The sequence below is a fragment of the Polistes canadensis genome, unplaced genomic scaffold, assembly GCF_001313835.1.
Source record: "Polistes canadensis isolate GaletaPanama2010 unplaced genomic scaffold, ASM131383v1 scaffold_95, whole genome shotgun sequence".
Lineage (NCBI taxonomy): Eukaryota > Metazoa > Arthropoda > Insecta > Hymenoptera > Vespidae > Polistes > Polistes canadensis.
The window spans coordinates 432442-453165 of NW_014569642.1; the positions used below are offsets into that span (position 1 = coordinate 432442).

At 29.1% G+C, this 20724-nt stretch overlaps 5 protein-coding genes across 11 annotated transcripts; 2 read left to right on the plus strand and 3 right to left on the minus strand.

Annotated features, from left to right (window-relative positions):
• Positions 1–484: 484 nt before the first annotated feature.
• LOC106787228 (BRCA1-A complex subunit BRE-like) lies at positions 485–2755 on the minus strand. 2 transcript variants are annotated; one of them, XM_014749422.1, is made up of 4 exons: positions 2373–2755; positions 1892–2187; positions 1344–1715; positions 485–1275 (listed from the first exon to the last, which is right to left on the minus strand). In XM_014749422.1, the coding sequence occupies exons 1-4, from the start codon at positions 2485–2487 to the stop codon at positions 886–888; spliced, it is 1173 nt and encodes a 390-aa protein (XP_014604908.1). In that variant the 5' UTR covers positions 2488–2755; the 3' UTR covers positions 485–885. The 2 variants fall into 2 exon arrangements, with proteins under 2 accessions (XP_014604908.1, XP_014604907.1); XM_014749421.1 differs by having other exon boundaries at positions 1892–2193; positions 2373–2752.
• Positions 2756–3000: 245 nt separating this feature from the next.
• On the plus strand, positions 3001–5078 carry LOC106787216 (BRISC and BRCA1-A complex member 1-like). The gene is made up of 2 exons (XM_014749399.1): positions 3001–3283; positions 3625–5078. The coding sequence occupies exon 2, from the start codon at positions 3673–3675 to the stop codon at positions 4588–4590; it is 918 nt and encodes a 305-aa protein (XP_014604885.1). The 5' UTR covers positions 3001–3283; positions 3625–3672; the 3' UTR covers positions 4591–5078.
• Positions 5079–5438: 360 nt separating this feature from the next.
• Positions 5439–12938, minus strand: LOC106787214 (L-ascorbate oxidase-like). Of its 3 annotated transcripts, XM_014749398.1 has the most exons (11): positions 12628–12937; positions 11136–11206; positions 9295–9587; positions 8618–8828; positions 8221–8501; positions 8014–8137; positions 7732–7952; positions 7439–7625; positions 7092–7307; positions 6798–7016; positions 5439–6363 (listed from the first exon to the last, which is right to left on the minus strand). In XM_014749398.1, the coding sequence occupies exons 2-11, from the start codon at positions 11197–11199 to the stop codon at positions 6002–6004; spliced, it is 2178 nt and encodes a 725-aa protein (XP_014604884.1). In that variant the 5' UTR covers positions 11200–11206; positions 12628–12937; the 3' UTR covers positions 5439–6001. The 3 variants fall into 3 exon arrangements, with proteins under 3 accessions (XP_014604884.1, XP_014604882.1, XP_014604883.1); XM_014749396.1 differs by having other exon boundaries at positions 6798–7307; positions 12628–12938; XM_014749397.1 differs by having other exon boundaries at positions 6798–7307; positions 12454–12938.
• A 3573-nt stretch (positions 12939–16511) lies between these two features.
• On the plus strand, positions 16512–18887 carry LOC106787226 (SAC3 domain-containing protein 1). 4 transcript variants are annotated; one of them, XM_014749416.1, is made up of 7 exons: positions 16512–16699; positions 17167–17358; positions 17441–17602; positions 17673–17918; positions 18066–18206; positions 18272–18461; positions 18711–18887. In XM_014749416.1, the coding sequence occupies exons 1-7, from the start codon at positions 16641–16643 to the stop codon at positions 18783–18785; spliced, it is 1065 nt and encodes a 354-aa protein (XP_014604902.1). In that variant the 5' UTR covers positions 16512–16640; the 3' UTR covers positions 18786–18887. The 4 variants fall into 4 exon arrangements, with proteins under 4 accessions (XP_014604902.1, XP_014604905.1, XP_014604904.1 ...); XM_014749419.1 differs by having other exon boundaries at positions 16520–16545; XM_014749418.1 differs by having other exon boundaries at positions 16637–16723.
• Positions 18825–20301, minus strand: LOC106787227 (mediator of RNA polymerase II transcription subunit 4). Its single transcript, XM_014749420.1, has 4 exons — positions 20019–20301; positions 19369–19775; positions 19189–19308; positions 18825–19113 (listed from the first exon to the last, which is right to left on the minus strand). The coding sequence occupies exons 1-4, from the start codon at positions 20087–20089 to the stop codon at positions 18944–18946; spliced, it is 768 nt and encodes a 255-aa protein (XP_014604906.1). The 5' UTR covers positions 20090–20301; the 3' UTR covers positions 18825–18943.
• Between the last annotated feature and the right edge of the window lie 423 nt (positions 20302–20724).

The window sequence follows — 20724 nt, forward strand, 5'->3', positions numbered from 1 at the left end:
GATGTCTTACTATGTATGTAGCTAGTTTATTACAAATAAATAATAACTCTTAATTAATCCATTATTATTATTATTATTATTATAATTCAATGTTGCACACACTCTTGTACTTTATTTTCTGAGTAATTTCCAACTATACTACAATAGAATTTTATATTGTATCTAATATGCCGTAAAGTAATAAAGCCGTACATAATCCAAAATGTAATATATCGTTATAAATTTATTGGGCAAACAACACTTTTGCTACCACGTCTTGGAGAAGAAATTTTATCCATAGTCCAGAATTTAATCGTCACATTGATTACTGTCACAAATGTAACGCTAGACTCTCAACGGAAATCAACGCTTGATACTGATATGTGACACTAGTAGTGAACGCGTGTTAAATACTATAGATAATTTTAATAAAATAAAATTCCCCTTTTCAACCCACGTGCGTGCATATACACAATTTAAAATAAAAAAGTTTTCTCCAAAATTGTTTTAAAATCCAAATTTTACTATAACATGGTGGTACAATAATTCATAAGAGCAACGATACTTCTCGTCATTTGTCGCTAATTTATTATATCACATAACAACATATAATTTATAACAATACAAATTTTCGGATGAGACTGCTTTAAACGCACTAATCGTATAATTTTATATTTTTTTGTATTTAAATGTTAAATAATAATAAAGTTTAAAGTTAATTACAATTTGAAAGGTTTAATCACTTAATACAATTAATAAAAAATGACATTTAAAAGTAAGATAAAATATTATTATATTTAAAATGAATGAGAGAAATATCATTTAATTACGGAATAAATATTAACTTTTATACAAATATAACAAATCATGAAACCTTAATGTGGATATATTTTATGAAACAATGAATTAAAATCGATTATTTTTAGTAGACTTTTCTTGGAACTTAGGAACTTCCTTCTCTATAATATGTGACAATATTTTACTAATCACTTGTCGTGAATTCCAACGTTGAATATTTGTTATCGTTGACCAATTAAAATTATCTAATTGTTCAGAATACAAATTACCATGTGCTGTCATATGATAAACAGATTGCAATGTTATTACCGGTTTTTCCTTGGGAAACATCAAGGGAAGATGAAAATATACCAAAAAGTAAAAATCTCTGTGCTCTAATAGTATTGTAATATCTTGAAATGCAATAGCATCGTACTCTATAATGGAGTCCCTTTGTAATAAAAGTAAAGTGGATACAAATTGTTTTCTACTTTCGTAATACTGATTGATCGTATTTATCTGAAATAAAAAATGTTTATTGAACAAATTATTGGAATAACGAAAGTACAAATTTTATCAATAGTTACCTTATCCATAATAAGTTCTTTTATTTTTGGTATATAAGCCGTTAAATAAGTATTAGGTAAAAACTGAGGTATATGCAACGAAAATGCCCCAGAAAATGTTTCTTCTAAATTTTTAGATAAATACAGATTTGGTACTATGCAATTCCAATCTGGCCCGCAAAATGTAACAACGAGCTTAGCAGCATCATTTTCAGATTGATTAGCTCGAGTAGGCAATTGAGAAAAATCTATATCTAAGCGTATAGAAAAACAAGCTTCAATTGGCTTTATACTCATTGGTAATAAAGTAACTTCAATATCATCTGGTGATATTGTCTCTAATAACATACAATATTCTAAGTTTAAACGGTCGTGCTTTTTCAATAACTGTATCTAAAAAGAACACAAAACAATATATATATATCAATATTTTTAGTGTAACGTTTAAAGTTTTATTAACACTATGCCGTCCGGTTAATATGACATGCTGATGTCACAAACAAATGTATCGAACAAGTGCCGGACCTCAAAGTGTTTGTTTATAATTGTAATCAACGAGACAATCATACTTGATGTTTCTTATAAAAGGATAAAAGTTCAATGATAACTTGTAGCAATGCATTACTATTTTTACAATCCCATTGAGCGAGACTAGGTATGGATATTGATAAAGTATCAATATCTGGATCAGTTAAAAAAGTCTCATCGCTGAATATAAAATCAGGACCCAATTCTGGATATTGGCTATCAAATAATACATTCCAAACAAGATTGTGGCTGGCATAAGGTATTGATAATTTAAAACTATCTCCTTCCGTTTTTCCACAACTAGAAAATATTGACTCCAATCCTATTACACCCCATCCTGCTCCTTAAACAAAATAATATGTTATACAATCACGAAATAAAATTATGCGGATATATATATATTTCAATAAAAATTACTTGTTAAAATAATAAATTCATAAATTATTTAATTATTTAACAATACAATTAATATCATCATTTATAATATAAACAATTATATTTAATAATATGAAGCGATCTTACCTAGCCTATCTTTATTTAAAACGCTTTTTAAAAATGGTGCAAAATAAGTGTCAATCGACCGTAAAGATAATTGTTGCTGATTAAACATTTTATCGGAGGACTTTAGAAACACCATGAATTATTATTTTATTTCTTTATTTCTTTACGCCTATATATAGGTATATATATACATATATAGGAAGTACAGGAAGATACATAAAGAACAATTATTTCATACTTCTCAATATTTAATAATCTATACGATTATAAGCACGCAATATCAATTCTCTAATGTATACAAATAATGTCATCTCATCCTAACAACAAATCTAATCGCGACAAAATTATTCGTTTAACGAGACAAATGCCATACAATAGCAAAGTCATAGATAACAAAGATTAAAGATATCAAACTGTTCTATGGGAAAATTTTTCAATGGTATTTTGTTATTTTCTTTTCTTTTCGTTAAGGAAAATATCGTTTTTAAAAATAATTTTTACAATGTTATTTTAATAATTCATTGTATCTCTCAGAATTGAAATAAGCTGTCAAAATTAGAATTTAAATTAAATTCTTTTGTTGTGACGAGAGAACCGCGAGTCGCCACAGGTAATGCAATAGTGCTACCCCCTATCGTTTGTAATAAAGAATTAGTAAAAACGTAGTCTTTAATTTTTATTGATCTTTTAGGTCTCGTAACGTGATCAAATGCAAAATTAATGAACACAATAAAAATAGTTATAAATAGATACATAAGTCATTCAAGAATATTTAATACAAATATGAATATTATTAACATTTTACGAAGGAATGACGCATGTGTGTTTTAAACGTGACTTATCAACTTTGCCGTTTAACTTATATATACGTGCATTAATGTTAAATGCAGTAATGTTAAATTAATATTTAATAACGAAATAATAATTAATAAGTAAGTATACTTTATGAATATAAAATTTTTATTTTTCTTAATAACCAAAAATTATGTGTCCTTATGTATTAAATAATTAATTAATTTGTTAATATTGATATGTCTTATTGATTTTAAAAGATAAAAGATGCACAGTATACAACAAAATTAGGATGATCATTTTGCTTTCATTTCACAAAGAATTAAATGTAATAAAAATCAAATTGTATTATACTAACCTAACAGAAAAGTATTAGCAATAAACGTATATAATATATATATATATATATATATATATATATATATATATACACGTCACAACATTTGACCTTTGTCTGATTATGGTGTTAATTTGATATTAGATAGAGAACGTATCAGTTCAGAATATATGTTAACGCAAATAAGGGAACATGTCAATGCCTATGAATTGGAATGAAGAAATGAATACGATGTCAGCAAAATTAACATCTGCTGCTACGTTCACTCCTGCCACTATAAATAATACTCCAGAACAATCAAAAATGCTAACGTCAAATACCAACAGTGGTACATCGATTCAAAATATAGACAGTCAAAGTAGTAGTACCGTGCAAGAAAATAATAGAGATTTACCTGAATTGAATATACCTGAGAAGATTTTATTTGTCGTTGATACCGCCAAAGAGGAGAACTGTACGCCATTTAAAGTTGGTATGGGTGAATCTTATTCTCCCTTGTATATGATCAAGCGTGTCGTAGAAACTTTCATCAATGCCAAATCTACGATACAAAGGAAGCACGAGTATGGTCTTATGATTTTAGAATCTTCTAGTGTACGCTGGATCAGCGATTTCACAAATAATGTCAAAACTATTTTGAATTATCTTGATACTATAGAAGAAAGCATTAATCAAGAGAAAACATTTAATATGGGATTAATATTTAAAGAGATATGGTTTAAAATACCTAAAGATAATTGCGTTAATTTTCTACCTGTTTTTACGACTCGTGTTATTCTGATATATTCGAGATCTAATTGTATACCGAAATTTTATGAGTGCAGTGGACCAAGTGGAAGTGAATGTTTAGTTACCATTACTTCCAATCCGTATTTCTTTTTGGACGTCTTATACGTACATGAACCACCAACTACAGAAAATTTATGTGAAGATGTTTATACTGAATTAATTTCTTTGGATATCTGTCATTTTTGTCATGTCTATGAAGTAGGAAGAAATGCTGCTAAATTGCACGATAATATGGCCAAACTATTGGCTCATCCACTACAACGACCACTTCAAGTAGATACGTGTTATAGTATTAATGAAACTATTCTTACAAACAATTAAATATTCCTTTAACTCTTTCTTTTATTCATTTCTTATTAATCTTCATATTTGAATGAATAACTATATTGAATTTTACATTATGTATACCGTGCCATATGGCATTATTTATTTATAGTAAAACTATTATAGTTTTAATATGGTTTTCTTGTTTTCATTACTATGCATTGCAAATTCGTACTTGGTGAATAAAATAAGACCCTCTACTGTTATTTCAAACTTTAAATTTTTTGTATAAATTATGTGATCTATGGATTCCATGTTTAAAGGATTATACGTGTTTTTTTTTAATGCCAATCAATTTTGGTAATTTCAAAATATGAAATTTTTATCATTTTTATTACATTCGCAGCATGAAGAAGTTTGGAGTTATCTCATTGAATCAGAATTTCTCATCGTGTTTTGGACATTTTTAACATGTTGCCTTAACTAGTCGTTGGAATAACTCTACATATTATGCAAAAGCTGTGCAATTATACTTTTAAACATTACTTTTTCAGGATCAGATTGTTTATCACGATATTGTTTTATAATTTGTTGAGAAATTGCATTTTTTAAATCGGAAAAACCATTTTTGTGTTGTTTTATTAATAACAAAACTTTCCTCATAAATTAAACCAATTTTGCTATCAATTTTAAATTATTTTAGAACTTAAAAGCTTTTTGAAAAAACTCCGTAGATGTTAATTTTATTTGATGCAAAATTTTATAATTTTTTAAACAATTATTTTCTTTATTAAACCTTTATAAAGGACAAAGAGATAAACAATCACATAAAATAAAAAAAGAACAACAAAAGCTATCGAATACATTGCTAAATAAGAAATTATTATGATATATTACGCATTAAGTATTAAACATTAAGTATTAAGTAAGTAAATGGTATGAAATTAAAGACAAAACCAATGAGACATCACAATCGATGATTTTTAAACATATTTTGATTAATTCTATAATTTAATTAGACTTAATTTTAAATATCACAATACTCTCTTAAAATTACGATGTCAAAGTGATGATGATAATGATATATAATCGATGATCGATAATGTTAATTATGTAAATGGATTTTTGTTAGGTAAAGAGAATTAATATACGTTCGAATACTGATACGTAATTAAATTATGGTTATTGAATATAAATCAGTACTTATTGTTAGTATAGAAACGACTTATCATTGTATGTTTTCATTATGATCAAGGCACGATCAAAAATAGGGGAATATATTGGCTATTCAAGTTCATTGCCGGTCATAATAAATATATCACAGTGACAACATACTTTTATACATATTTGGAATACTTTTAAAACTTGAAATCCTTTCAAGTAAAAACGTAGAAATGTAAGTACATACAATATGATGGCTGTCAAAATTTATGTCATATTTCTAATAATTTTGTTTGAAATATATAAACTACAAATATAGTATGTTAAGAATAACGGAAATAATGATGGAGAAAGTTAGCAAATGTGTCGATGTGGTAAGATTAGGCGAGGAAGAATCAATTCTTTTCTGTAGCGATGGAATTAATTTAATCATATATGATTGTAATTCGTTCGACCATCCAACTTCATTTTCTTTCGAATCAGTTGTTGAACTCTTTTGTGTCGATGTTGCATTGGTCCTTGGATTTTCATCAGAGGACTGCTTCCAATCACCACATCGTGGAAATCCATGTGGGACTTGTTGCATTGCCTCGTGATCACCCACTTTAAAGATCAAGGACATACCGATTTCAGCATGGAATTCGATGTGACAATGGAATAGCCAATATCCTGCAAATCATTTTGAAGGAATTTACTATTTCGATCGATGAGTCACAGAAATACGACGGTATAATAAAACTAAATTGGAATGAAATGATCAAGGAAACGATTATTTTATTTAGAAAATGTTCACGGATTGATCTGACGTAGTATGCTATCAATACGGCTCATGATAAGAATTGACGCTCGCAAACGACCTTCCCGGTTTCGTATAAAAATTCGGATAATGAAATAGAATATTTGAATTTTAATTTGACAACATTCTTTTTTAATGAAGATTTAATGCCTCTGTAAATCAAATATTTTATCTGTATGTTTTAAAGTAAATATGTGTTCCAAAATAATGCTGATAAGCGTTAAAAATCGAAAAGCCGTATACTATAGATTACCAATCGATCAAATTTTAACAATTTTTTCTTTGATTGGAATAATCAATGTTTTACCTGGATTGTCTGCATAAAATCGAATAATAGTGTAGCCCATATTAGGAACGGTCACTGTGTCTTTCAATGGCGCATGGTCGAGCTTCCTGTTTATCTTACCAGCTGCGTCCAATCTTTTTATTTCGTCTATTGTAACGTTTTTGCTTAGTCTTTCCATTCCTATAACGCGAAACTGATAGCCGTGAATATGAAATGGATGATTCGCTTCGTAAGTAATACCTGTGGAATAATAATCAATAACAGAATAATTGTTTTCTCTCTGAAAAAAAATAATTAGCAAGAAATCAAATGTACCTTCATCCACGAGTATCACTTCGACGACGCTGTTCAACTTCACTTGGAGAACATGAGTGCAACTACAATACTTCTTATCGCATCCTGTTACAGTACTCGAGTTACAAAATTGATTAGGCTCGATTAAGTCTCGTTGCGAAAGTAATGGGAAAGATGGTAACTTCATCGATATGTGATTTAATTGTGGCGTGAACAGTCGTTGTGACCAATCGTGTACTGTAAAACAAAATCAATTGTAATATTTGATCATAAAGAAAGAACAAATAAACCATACGTATATCGTATTATTTCGTGATTAGGTAGATTTCAAAAATACAAAAATTGTTTAAAAATAACAAATAATATACTTTGATCAAATCCATAAAGACCTTCCCGATGGAAATGTGGATTGTTCTTAGCGTAAAAATCATAAGCCACGTAAAATTGATAATCCGCTTTTTTGATACTCGTATCGTCATTTTCATCTAAAGAAGTAAGCAATGGTATGCTAAGACTATTATTCGATTCCGTACCCTCGTTTAACGCATTCACTTTCTGTTCGAACAAATATAACAAAATATTCATTGGATCAATACGAATTATTTTTAGTTACAGATATTTTCTATAATTTGATTTATTATAATAAAATATATAAAATTACCCATCCAGGTAGATTATTCGGAGGACGATCGTAGGAAATTTGTCCTTCCGGTTCTGAACCTTTAGCATTCTCATATCTAAGAATAGCGACTTGATGTGCACTAAGGAATCTCTCGTCACAGTCCATCAAACCACGGAATCGGATCCAATAATTATCAATTTCTTGGTCCATATTAACAATAAAATCAAATCTCTCGCCAGCGTAATTCACTAAAGATTCAGCTGAAAGATAGAATTTAGTATTAAAAACAATAATAATAATATGATTTTTGCATAATTTTACCTTCTACTGGCTTTATATCGCGTCCATCTGAGCTAATGACGAAGAGAGTATGATTGTCTATAGACACTTCGATGGGACAGTTAAGAAATTCAGCGTTTATCAGTCTGAATCGATACCTTAGATTCTGTAATAACAAAATCTTGGAAAATCCTCCTTTTGTGCAAGGCTAATCAAATAAAAATAATATTTTGGAAGAATGACTTATACCTGTTTAACAGTAAACGTCGTTAAAGGCATTTTCATGGAAATAGCGTCAATATCGCTATTATTAGATTTGTATCGTCCGAGACTATTAACGAGTAAGTTAATAGGTTTGTTGTTGCCATTCGAGTGATGATGTGCGAGGAACATGTCGGTACCCATATTGTGAGTCCAATCGTAAAGGGTTAACGTAAATTCGTCCACGTCATAAGAATCCTTGTGCCAATTCTTAGAGGGTGGTGCACGAACAATAAGAGGTCCGAAAAGACCATCACCTCTTTGGAAACCTACGAAATCATAAGGTTAAATGAAAACTGAAGTGTACAAAATTGAAATAACTGAAAATGATTCTAATGACTTTTGTTCCAGTTATGAAATCATCGTTGTTTCAAATTGAACTTACCTATATGAGAATGCCAAAAGTGGGTACCAATTTCAGTAGCAACGTAATTGTACCGAAAAGTTGATCCCGGAGGAATCGGACATTGAGAAATGTACGGTACTCCGTCCATGTAGGGTGATTTATGATGATGCAATCCATGCCAATGCATCGTAGTACTTTCGGAATGTAATAAATTAATCACGTCGACTATTACTCTATCACCCTGACAAACCTACAATTCAAATATTTCAATTTATAGTCTTACTCATCCGTGCAAATACCTATCTACCAATTGTCGAAAGACGCAGGAAGATAACGCGAGATTAAGATATAGCCATACTTTTAATTATTAATGTAAATATTAACGAGAGACCTTATATAATGTGTAATGTAAATTAAGCGTTCGTCGGTTTAGTTGTTTGCAACAGACCTGTTCTATATATTTCTGTGTGTTATTATCTTATTTTCAAAAGCAATTTATTAACCAATTAATTATAAATTGTATTTTTATCCAATTGTCAAATTTCATTTTATTTATATACGTAGGTGCATATGTATTGGGTTGTTAGGAAAGTTCCCGCCGATTAAAACATTAAATCGATATGAAAATGATCGTTCAAAAAATATCACGAATTTTCCGAATAACCCATTACGTGTATTTATCTATTAATAGTATAGAAAATGGCTACTTTAAGTACCTGAATCGATGGTCCAGGCAACTGCCGATTAACAACCAGAATCGAGCGTTTGATTCCATCGGCTGGTATGCAGTGAGGACGGAAACAATCGGTGGAATTTAATGGACAATTGTAACAGGCTTTGCTCATCGTACGATAAGATTCGATTTTAAAAGTGTAATGACAATTCAGACGTGGTGATCCATCTTTACAAAGTCGTTTACAGTAATGTTTGTTCCAATCGATCGTATCTGCGATTTCTGGGTCGATCGGTGTCAGTCCAATGTCATTGTGGACCGTTATTAAAGTTTTCTCTAATTATGAAAGATAGACATTTTAATTGTAGGAACGAATGACAAGGTAAAAGAGAGATTAGAAAAAGTCTTTCGATATAAATGCTGAAATTCCTAGAAATAAAATTTTGATAAAGAAACAATTTTCCTTAACTATTTATATATTAATTTCGTAAATTGGATCTTCCTTGGTTTATTTATTTTTAATTTGTGCACATTTTTATCATGTTTTCTTTAGATAATTTTAAACGAATTAACATATTGGCTGGAGGGGAAAGTAAAAAAAAATATACTGCCGGAAGCACTTAAGCAAAAGTTAAAAGGAAACAATATTTAAATTGTTTTAACTCGCGATCCGATTTATTGCGACGAAATATATACGCGCGCTTTTTTTCCGGCATGTGATTTTTTAATTAATTAGTATAAAATAACAAAAGGTATCCTAACGATTTGAAAGATTTTAATTATCGATTGTACGGATGATAATATATGGATGGAATACAACAAGCAAACACACCCTATTGGAAAAACTTGATTGAGAAAATATTTTCATTTCTTTTACATTACATTGTCGAGCGACTATCGTAAAATGAATCATTATCGTCTTTTATCATGTAAATTTATGTAAATTTTGTCTAATAAAAAACCGAAAGATATATAATTGTAAAATTAACATTAATTCACATTAATTATCATTAAAACGAAGATAAATTATTTGATTAAATAATTATTAATGTTTGAGTAACATTTTGTTTTTACATCGTTATAAAAAGAAAAGTAAATGGACGATATAAAGAATTCATAAGCGATAAATAAAAGTCGTGTAACGTTTTGTCGTTGCATAATACTCGAAAGGATACCAGTATAAAGATTTTATACGGTGCCAACGAGAAACTGTTACTTGCGCTCGTGAGAATTTCTCCCAACAAATTAATGCAGTGATAAAAATACAAAAAAAAGATCCCAAGTTTCGTCGTACGGCAATTATATAATCCTATCGTTACACGTATGCATGTACATATACGCATCACATATGAATTGATTACAAATACACTTTCAAGATTAAAAATAGAACGTAAAAAGTGAAATTCATGAAAATTACCACAATAATGTAATTTTTATGATAAATTACTTGAACCAAATTTGAAGATAATTATTCCTCGATAGCTTTTCATCTATCCTAAATAATATTTTGAATAGTAATAATTAGATTTGTTAAAAAAATAAAAATATGAAAGTACGGGATTTTGGATACACCCAAGTATCCATATTTTAGTATAAAACCACGGAAAAATAAAAACATAACGTTCGATAATCCGCACGTCATTCAATTTTCATGACGTTCGTGGACATCGTCATCGCTTGCAACTGTGTGCGCGTGTTCGTGTGATTATGGAATTATTTGAATCGTGCATACCTTTAAATGAATTTCATTAATCTTTCCGACACACAGTGTACGAACGAACGGGTTTTTCTTATATATTTTTTCCCTTTAAATATCGAATAATTAAAATCCCGGATATCAGGAAGCGTACGATTCGCGTAGGCTCGATTCAGAAGATGACTCACCTGAGTAACAGTAACGTGCAAGATGTATTTGTAACAGTAATAACAGTAACCTTCGAGCTATCATTATTGAACTGCAACAGATAAAAGATAAAAGTAATTTACTTATTTTTCTTTTTTGTTTTTCAATGAAAAAAAAGAGACGGGAAGAAAGAAAAGAAGAAACAAATGAAGAGACTTTGGGATAAGAGTAAAATAATGAATATTCGAGAGCGAGTTCTTTTTTCGATTCGGGGCGATAAGGAAATGACTTGAATTTTCCATTCGCTCGACGCGATTTACCTTCCGAATCTATTTAAGTAAAGTGGAATTATTTACGTTCGTGGTTATCTCACTGTCGATAGCGAATATGCTCGTTTGTCTACTAAACGGATCTTCTATAATTAAGTTCAAATAAAATGGGTTTAGAAAGGTTAAGAACGTAATAAAAATAATTTACAAAAAAACAAGAGAGAAGAAGAAAAAACCAATTGACAAGTGAATTGATAAGAGTTACATTAGTAGGACTATCATTAATTTCTTGCTTAATTAAAATCAAATAATATCGTTTTAATTGAAGAAAATTCTTCTTCTTAATTGAACAAAAAAATCCTATTTGTTATAAAAACGAAGATTCAATTGGGAATGTTTATTTTCTTTAGTTGAAAGTAAGAAGCAAACTAGGTTGCTAGAAGCGGTACAAATAGAAAACTACGATTACAGAATGTCGAAATTCCTAATATGCATTCTTGCAACATCAAACGAGAGGAGTAGAGAGTCACAACAGAGAGTTTTACTTACGCGCTAAATGTTTCTACGAACAAATTAATGGAGATCGTAACGTGTTAAACCATAAAACGTGTTCTCCATTAAAAATAACAAAGATATTAGACTATTTTTAAACAAATTTCTATATTTCTTTAAAATGTCTATATCGCGTTATGTTAAATGAACGATTAAGATATCTACAAAAATTAATAATTGTACGTAATTAAAAAAAGAGTCACGTTATATTAAATAAAAGAAAAATAATATTTCAATAAAAAATGATTTTCCAACTCGACAATTGCAACAATTAAAAAAAATTCATATGAAAGTGATAATATTCATATATTTTGATGACAAGGCCCATTTTTGTTCACAACTACTAGAAGAAATAAATGATTTCTATAATCTTTCGCGATATATTATCTTACATACATCGCAATCCTAAAATCATACAAAATTATCTCTTAAAATCAGATTAAATAAGTTAATTAGATATAAATGATGATCATTATGATGATAAAAAAACGTCTATAACGAAAGAAAATGATAAATTTCAAATAAAAAGAAATGTTACCTGAATTATTTGTGAATTTCTTGTCAGAAATGAACAGGAAATCCTTATATAGAACACAACTGATCGCGAACTTATCGTAAGAATAATTAAATACACGAGCTCACCACGAGTATTTATAATCTATCTTTATATTTATATCTATCTCTAGATCTTGTCGAAGTATCCTACACTTACTTTTATTTCTTCTTATTATTTTTCTTCGTTTATCTGATAGGGTGAATAAAAATGTGTCTGCCACTTGAACAAGTCAAAACTTTAGAGAACACTGGACCGAAGCGAGTGCGTTCGGTTCTCTATAGAAGTCGTCTTCCTTTGGAGGTCGTGTATACCCCACACGTGCTACCAGCAACAGGCTGGCCCCTTACTTCACGTGATGGTAAAACAGCAGGTATGGGATGATATCTGAATAACAGGTATATAGATAGACCACATACTGTTTCAATTTTCCCTGTTCTTTTTCTTTATTAACCGCATAGCGTCAACGGATTTTCCACGTAAAATAGCAACGGTAGCTTCGATCATTCAATTATTTGATCATCCGATGATCAAAATGGGGACTTAACGGCAGACGTATAATCATAAAAAAAAAAAAGAGGAGAGAGAGAGAAACTTAATACTCACAATCAGTCAACACTAATTCTTGGGATTATAAATGAATGAAAACGAATGGAAGAGATTAAATGACGTCAAGAAATATTTATTGATTATCATCCACCAATCTTATCTGATATATCTAAAGGAAATCTTGTATTTTTTCATTTCTCTCTTAATGAGTTTCCTTCGGTTATCTAACATAATCGCGAAGTTTAGATAGACTATAAACAAATAGATATTAACGTATTATTCTTATAAAGTATAATAGAGTATCTCGCGTAGAAATTTGTAATGAAATTTCTTATTTATGTGATAATAGTTAGATTTTTCCATTGGAAAAACATAAGATTCGACCATTTGTTGTTATTCCTCTTTCTTCAACTTTTTCCTCTTGTTAATCAGCGGAATCATTGAATTGATAAGAAAAAATAACACGCACTTTAACAGAATCCCCTTTAAATCGCTGATATGCTTTTTCTAGGAAACTTGACACGTGACAAACCACGTTTTATCGATTATGGTCCAGACTTTTAAGCGAATCGTTTCGTATAAACAACTAACGTTAGAGTTTACCTAGAATTAGAAGGTAAGCAGTTATGACCAATTTTTTAACGACGCGTAAGATATTTCAAATTATTATTTATACCTTGTTCTTCAAATATTGTGCTTTTCATTGTGTATTTTTGAATGAGAAGTTTCCAACTCTACGATAATCTACTCTACTCTACGATATTTCAGCTTTCAATCGCGTGCACAGATATTTGCCAGATTCGAATAACATGTTCGAAAAACGAAATAAGTTTGTGTCCTAAAATACAAATCTTACCTATTTTAAAATGACTCACTTATTTATAGAACTTTCTTTCGTTCCCACTCTCCGCAAACATTATGTAGTCTACTCGAAATAATACATGATATATTACTTTAGTTATCCGTCTGCATGCGCGCGTATGAACGAGCGTCAGCGTTGAATGGATAAGCAACAGGTTTCGGGGGAATTCCCTCCGAGAAAAGATTCCAAATTACAAAAATCTCCTTCTTCCTTTCTTTTTTTCTACATTTCTTTCCTCTCGTGTTTCTATCTCCCAGTAGGATATTTTAAATCTGCAAATATTACAATGTGATTTATCAATTAAACACAAATTCTTAACGAGCGAAGAAAAAACATCATTTGCTTCGACTAACAAGTGAGAGACGACACGATTCGCGGATATTCCATAATTCCCATGACAAAGATGTCATGGACGATGTATCATAAATACGTACCTATAGGTAATTCTATACTTTCGTTTGTAAAAGACGAAAAGTATATAACAAGCAAGCTGGTAATAAGTAATTGATAATTAAAGGTTTTAACCTGTCTAGGATTATTTTTGAAAATGAGATTGAACGTAACTACTACGTAAATATGTTCGTTAAAATATATTAACTCTTACTCATTTAAATATGATCAAAATATATATATATATATATATATATATATATGTTTTATTTGAAGAAATAATGAAACAGACTAAAAGTCGTTATCTTACTACGTTACTTATTGTTACGTTTGACGAAATCAAAATGATCATCGGTCCTTCTAATGATGTTTACAAAATCCTTGCTAATTTAATAAAACCTGTTATTAAGAATGATTTTGATTTCCTTGATCCCAGCTATCTTTAAACTATCTTTAAAACGAGAATTTAGATTTCTTGGTTTCTCCGAGAACAGGCAGCTAGGTCGGTAAGAAGGTTGGTATATAATGATGGCGCAATTATATCATTTCGAAAAGGCACGCACAAAGGTCGTATAATGAACGTGTAAAGAATGACGAGAGGGATTCGTCGATGCGAAAGCGTCGTAAATTATCACCGAGTATGATCTAGCAGGGTCTTCTCTTCTCCAACTATGCCTAATGATCGTCATTAATCTAATTAAACAAACTTAACAATAAGATAAACAATCGAAACTATTCAATTATCTTTTGTCAATCGGGTCAAAACCATTTTACAATTGATATACCTGATCTTTTTTTCTATTTTTCATATGTGCTTGTTCTCTCTATTTTCTTAACCGTTTTAAATATTTTTATCTCATTTCAAGCCTACGATGTTTTTTTTTTTTTTTTTTTAATGATATTTATTCCGCGCGCGCGATCATGTAAATAAATAAATCGTTTATTTCGTGTCGTTTACTTCAACGATTTGTCTCAAACGTGATCGTTACACAAAACGCGCGGAATTTTAAGCGACAAAAAGAGAAATAAAAAGAAAAAAATAAGCAAAAAATGTAAATAAAACCGTACAGTCAACGGAACCGTTATTTCTTTTATATTCGTCAAGACTTATATTAAATGTTACGATAAATTTTACACATTAAGAGACACAGTAAATGAAACACGCCCAAAAAGTAGAAGGCATTTCTTAACTGTTAACGTCAATTATTTGAACAATAAGAGAACAATAATTCCATAATTTGATCATCGGATCGATATTCTTTTTTTTTTATCATTAAGCTACCATAAATGAATTAGAATATTCATAAAAAATGATATACCGGCGAAAGATAATTTCATTGATGGCTATCTATACTTTCAAGTATTTATGATTAAATATTGTTAATAATAATAATGAATTTTATCAATAGTGATAATCTTAATTATATACTTATATATATTATATAATATACTTCTTCTTTCTCTTCTTCTTCGTTTTTTTTTTCTTTTTTTTTTGTTAACACCGTATGTTTTGTATCATTATAATTGTAGAATTATAAAAGATTCTTCAATTCTATGCTTTTGTTTTTATACATAAAACTACACGTGGAGTGATGATTAAATTACTGCACAAGAAAAATAAATTTAACGAATATCCTGTATAATTCAAATGTAAGTATTGGATCAGGGAAAAGCAAAAGTGAACAATTTATTTACCGTTAAATACGAAAAAACTTTTTCCCCAACCCAATATATTTAAAAGTTTACAAAATAGAAAATGCGCATCGACTATAATAATCTTATATAAGTTTATATCGATGAGTAAACGATAGTAGATTGATAAAAAAACTACTTCAAATAACTCCGCTATTCTTTGTTTTATAAAAAAAAAAAAAAAAAAATACTTGAGCAAAGTTCGTGATATTTCAAAGGAATAAAAGGAATTTTTCAAAATAAAATATATTTTTAACTACGCGTATAATTAATTTGACTTTCTCTTCGATTGCAAAAACATTCGAATCTAATATTTAAATTTTATCCTTTTACTTTTCCATTATAAAAAGTGACGTAAAATTTATTTTGATTGTATCATGAAAAAATTTATTAATATTTATAACGACCAAACGTAATTAATACGTCTCGTATGCTAATAAAAAAAAAATAATTAACATAGTAACATTTACAAAGTCGGAAACATCTAGTAGATCATAAATTATTTGCAATACAATTTTTTAAAAAATGATACACCAGCGCCACGGATGTTATTGTTCGAGAAACATAACCTTAAAAATTCATCGGTAATAATTTACATGGAACGAATTTGTTGTATTAATAAATCTAATAAATATAATTTCTCAGTAATTCCAATTTATATTATATTATATATGTAAAAATGTCTGAGACTATAAATGGAATATGTCATTTAATGTGCCCTCAAAAAGAAAGATGGATGTAAATTATTTTGGAATATATCAGGTTTAGTATTAATTAACGTCGTTTTTGTACCCTGCTGAAAACTAAAAAAAATTGGAGCTCTCTATTAATCTTGAAATTAGAAAATATTTTTTATAATTAGCAGAAATGAAGAATGAAAAATGTTGCTGTTATATAATTGATAAATTCATTAAATCTTATTAATAGTTATCTTTTAACTAAAATTTAGTTATAGACCACCATAGTTTCGAAAGTTGATAATGCTGAGGTTTCATATAGATATTTTTAAATATCTTAGTATTCCGTAAGTTTTAATTTAAGTTAATAATTTAAGTTATTCCATAATAAACTATACAACAAAACTTATAAAAAAATGACATTAATTATTACTAGACCTTCTTATTAACTATTTTTTAATATATTTCGATGAATTATTAATATTATTTAATACAATTTTAAACTCACTTATATTTCAAATTAATTAGGAGGGAAAGGGAAGGCTTGCTGCATCAATTTGAGATAGATGAAAAAACAAAACATTCAAAGAATCCAAAAGCGGATCCAAGAAAGATAATCAAAAGTTATTCTCGTTCAGCTGCAGGCCAAATAATGACGGATCCAAGTTCCTTACGACCAGGACCTGTATTGTTATCGACAATTAAATATTTGTTTACAAAGTATTGTTACTATATTTATCATAATTACAGTTATAGGTATTTAGTGTGTAATAAATATTGATATATTTTTTATACAATTTAGAATAGTAACACGCACAGATGTAGATTGGATACACGTATATGATTTCGCATTTGACCGATTACGAGCCATTAGGCAGGATTTAGTAATTCAAAGAATTGATACGACTATGAGTATTCAAATTTTAGAACCCATAATACGGTTTCATACTTATGCTAGTCAAAGGTAAAACGATAATAAAATACAAAAAAAAACAATCTGATTTAGTTTGTCTTAATCTTATGGCATTTCACAGGCTAAGTGAACGAAATATAAACGAGTATAATCCTAAAATAAATGATCAGCATTTGCTGGAATGTATGACTCAATTGTTGGTTTTGTATGATACGTTGAACAGGGAAAGGGAGTTAGAAATTAACGAAGAAATAAAAGCAATTACATTGATCGATAACAGAGTTGAAATGGAAGCATTGTATATTCTTCTAAACATTGGAGATGTATCTGGATTGAACAGAGCATTAATTCTTCCTGAAAAATTAAGGCATGTCACGATAAGTAAGATAAAAATACATTCATCTTATGTTTTGTAACATCTAATGTTTCCTATGCTTAATTTTATCATTTTTAAATAATATTTCATAATAATAACAAATACAATTAGATAAATAATCAAAAATATGTTTTGTAGAAAATCCGAAGAAGTTAAATTAGCTACGAAGATTTCTATAGCTTGGTACTTAAAAAATTATGTACGAGTATTTCGATTAATAGAAAAACTCCGTCCAATATTTGTATGTGCTGTGATGTGCAATTTAAAGAGTTTGAGAAGGTATTTATCTTTTTTTTCTTATTATACAAGCACTCATTAAATCTGTTTCTTGTATATTATTGTAGAAATGTGTTACAAATTATGAGTTCAGGATATAATAGTAAAAATCTTACATTTCCTGGATTGAAATTACAAGAGCTCTTATTGTACAAAGATGTAGAAAAACTTAAAAAGGACTGTGAATTATTTAATTTAAAATTTACTAATGAAAATGTTTTGTTTCAAAAAACATCGTTTAATAATCAAATATTGTTGGTGAGTGTTCGATGTTTTTAAAACTGCGATTACTATTAATAAACATATTCGCTACCAGTATCCACGATTTCTGTTGAAATCACACATTTGCGACTGTAATCAATATAAAAAATAAGTTCTAGACTGTGGTTGGAATCTTTTCTTCGCTGCGCAGTAACGAACGTGTTAAAGAATATTGCATGATTTTATACTCTCTTACATTTAATATATTCTCGTTAATGTTTGCTATACTCGTCTTCTATATTTCAGGCAAATAGCGAAATGTATTACACATCTCAAAAGTTACACAAGTTCTTGCCAAATATACTTCTGGGATCTTCGTGACGACATAGTTATTCAAAAAATGGTATAATGTGTTCTCAATTCTTCATTACAAAATTGTTTATTTACAATAACATAAATAATATCGTAAATAAAAATAATCATAAATAAATTTCATATCACGTACACTATATTGATTATAATGTAATATTTACATCAGTCTATTGGGAATCGCTAGATGAGCTACTCGACGAATCTGTCGACATAACTTCGACATCTTCCGTTTCTTGTTTGTGAGTATTCATAGCTACACTCCCTTGTCCACCCACAGACATGTGAATCTCTCCTGACGGATGCCACGCAAACTGATTTGCTTGCGAAACCGGAGGTTCTGATAATTGAAAATATATTAAATTTATTTATCTAAAATATTTTGTTGTTCTGAAAGACTGTACAAAGTATATACCACCAGCAGGATGACCGGTTCTATGCAAATCTGATGGTATTCCTGGATGAGAGCCTAATACTGGCACGTTTAAAGGAAGGTCACTTAGCCTACCTAAACATCCTAATCTCATTTCGATATCTGAAAAATATTCATTTCTTATTTACTTATTCTAAAGATAAAGATAATGTATGAAAATACCGGTAGGATAAGGTCTTCGAGGATCTCCTTGTTGCCATGTTAATGGAGCACAAATAGCATTGGATGCACTTATTCTATGAGCAAATTTAATAAGTTCTTCTGAAGGTACAGGACGTTTATTAGCACGTGCAATAGATTGTAATTTTTGTTTAGCCTGATATATAGCAGTGGCTAATATTTGTTCAGCTTCCTTTAACTGACGTTGCAACTGTTGAATATCCTGATCTTGTCTTTCTACTTCTGCCTTTAAGGCTTCCATTTTTAAATTGATTTTTGCTTGCTCGGCAGCTTGCTTTAAAGTACCTTTCAATTCTTTATCTTTGGCAATTAATAATTCTGTCAACTGCATATGCTCCACGCTGGATAATTTCATTGGTTTTGGAGCTATTATGTTTTCTATCATTTCTCTAAATGTTAAAGGAAAAACAAACTAAAGTATTTAGATATAATAAATACATGGGAAAAATTGGATGGAATACTAGTATGTATGTCTAATATTTAGAACTTAACCTCTTTTTTTTGTGTATAAGCTCTTTGTCTCGTATAACACGGCATTTTTTAGAAATTCAATAACCGAGTTATACGAGATTAAGCTACATATGTTATTATTGTATATTTATTTATTTATCAGAATAAACAACGTATCTTACTTTGCTATTAATTCAATATCATCAATTATAGATAGTAGTACTTCTCTTGTACTTTTACTTGAAGCCATCATAAATACCTTTTACACTAACTCAAAACTTATCGAATTAAATATTTCAATTATAAATTCAATTTATTATCAATAATATATTGTTAAAATACTTATTTCGCGTATGCGTTATATTCACAACCAAACACCGTTTTGTTTTTACTTGAACACTTTCGAAAAACGAGAGAGTCGCCATCTTTAAATTTACCGGCCTCTTCAGAATCATAAATCATTAATATACGAACTCGTAATAAGGTATTCTTGACTACGAATATTTTACTAAACTAGTCAGATTTTGTTTGTATATGTAATTGTACTTATAATTAATATCCAAATCAAATGAATCAACTATAATTTAATGTTTTCGAAATAGAAATTTCAAATTTATAAATTTATACGAAATTATTTAAAAAACATTGAAATTTATATGTTTCTCAAATTTTCCTCTTGATGACGACGAAACAGTGTCAATAGTAATTAACCTATCAGATACAAATACGCGTTGCAAAAGGAAATTTTTTATATTTTTAATTTCGCATCTTTGAATTTTATGAGCCTTGACAGATCCACGAACAGCCATGAACGCGAACAGAGTTTATAATAGATATTTATTTAAGCGATAATGGATCGATTATATATTAAATCAAATTAACACTTTA